Source organism: Porites lutea, chromosome 1 (assembly GCF_958299795.1).
Source record: "Porites lutea chromosome 1, jaPorLute2.1, whole genome shotgun sequence".
In the NCBI taxonomy this organism is placed as follows: Eukaryota; Metazoa; Cnidaria; class Anthozoa; order Scleractinia; family Poritidae; genus Porites; species Porites lutea.
The window spans coordinates 41,295,938-41,297,166 of NC_133201.1; the positions used below are offsets into that span (position 1 = coordinate 41,295,938).

General features: G+C 39.5%; 1 protein-coding gene across 1 annotated transcript in view; it reads right to left on the reverse strand.

Annotated features, from left to right (window-relative positions):
• LOC140929848 (adenosine receptor A3-like) overlaps positions 1-344 on the reverse strand; it is a 903-nt gene extending 559 nt beyond the window's left edge. Inside the window, exon 1 of the mRNA XM_073379548.1 lies at positions 1-344. This exon is cut by the window's left edge and continues 559 nt beyond it. Within this exon, the coding sequence (XP_073235649.1) occupies positions 1-344 (344 nt within the window).
• Between the last annotated feature and the right edge of the window lie 885 nt (positions 345-1,229).

Here is a 1,229-nt window from a genome sequence, read left to right on the forward strand (position 1 = left end):
TCTACACTGAGAGCAGTCACGCCAAAGAAAGTAGCATAATAAAACAGATTCAAGGGGACCTGAAATACTCGGATGAGTATAACCATATAAGCTGGATTCTTTTGGGCATTGGAAGTCATCTCCAGGGTGGTAATTACAATGGCCAAAGGATACACCAGTAGGCCAACGCCAAGATCAGAAATAGCTAGACTCAGCAGCATGATTTTCGGAGTCTTTTGTAGCGACGACGTTTTCCTGATGGCGTGGATTGAGATGCTATTCAGCATGATGGCAGAAAGGCACAACAGAACTTTTACAACGCAAAGGGCGATGTTAGACGGATAGAAATTGTTTGGTTCTGTCATCATGTGCGCTTTTACAGTCAGCGATGTACCTCGTTTAATCTAAATATGAACTTGCAATTCAGCCGTTTTAAAGAGTCCAAAGAAGGAAAAATGGAAGGTTCTGAGTGCTGGTTTTAAGCGGATGTTTTGAAATAGCTCTCGAAACAGGTGCACTGTCTGCATGTCCTTCCTGAATGACTTTTGAATCATAATTAAAGAAGGATAATTAATTTTCCTGAATAAGCAGATTTCACAAAAAAGAAAAAAACAAAAACAAAAACCAAACATTACCAAGACACGAAAACGAAGTTTTAAAAGAAAGAAAGAGAGACCGGATGGTATAGCACAGTATACCTGGTATATTTCGCGAGGAATAATATCCGGGATAACAGACATATATGCAAACACTTTTTACAGGTATCCATACGACACTTGAATTCGAAGGAGGATATTTATTCCTACATTATATTAAGATCTCTCCTTACAGATAACCCACCCAGCCCGGGAAGTACGTTGGCTGCACCACCGGGGTCTTCGTCCCCTACTGTTTTCGAACAGTGGTGTGGCCGGGTTCTTTTACGTCCACTAGAACCAGATAAATGAGAGTGTTGTGAGACGGAGTGTCCGTTTTTTCGTCCTTATCCTAGAAGACTAGAAAGTTAAACCGATTACAAAGTGTTGGCTCCGCCGGGATAACATATAGTATGGAAGTTTAATTTTTGCATAGAAAGCAAGATATATGTTATGGCCGGCATTGTTCTATGGTACCTTGTTTTTTCTAATACTTTACCCTTTAATAAATACTATGCATAGAACTTCTCGCACATGATTTTTTTTAGGTACTCAGCTGCTTGTGAATATATATAATTTTTGAGATAGGTACTGCATGAATTTTTGGGAGGATTT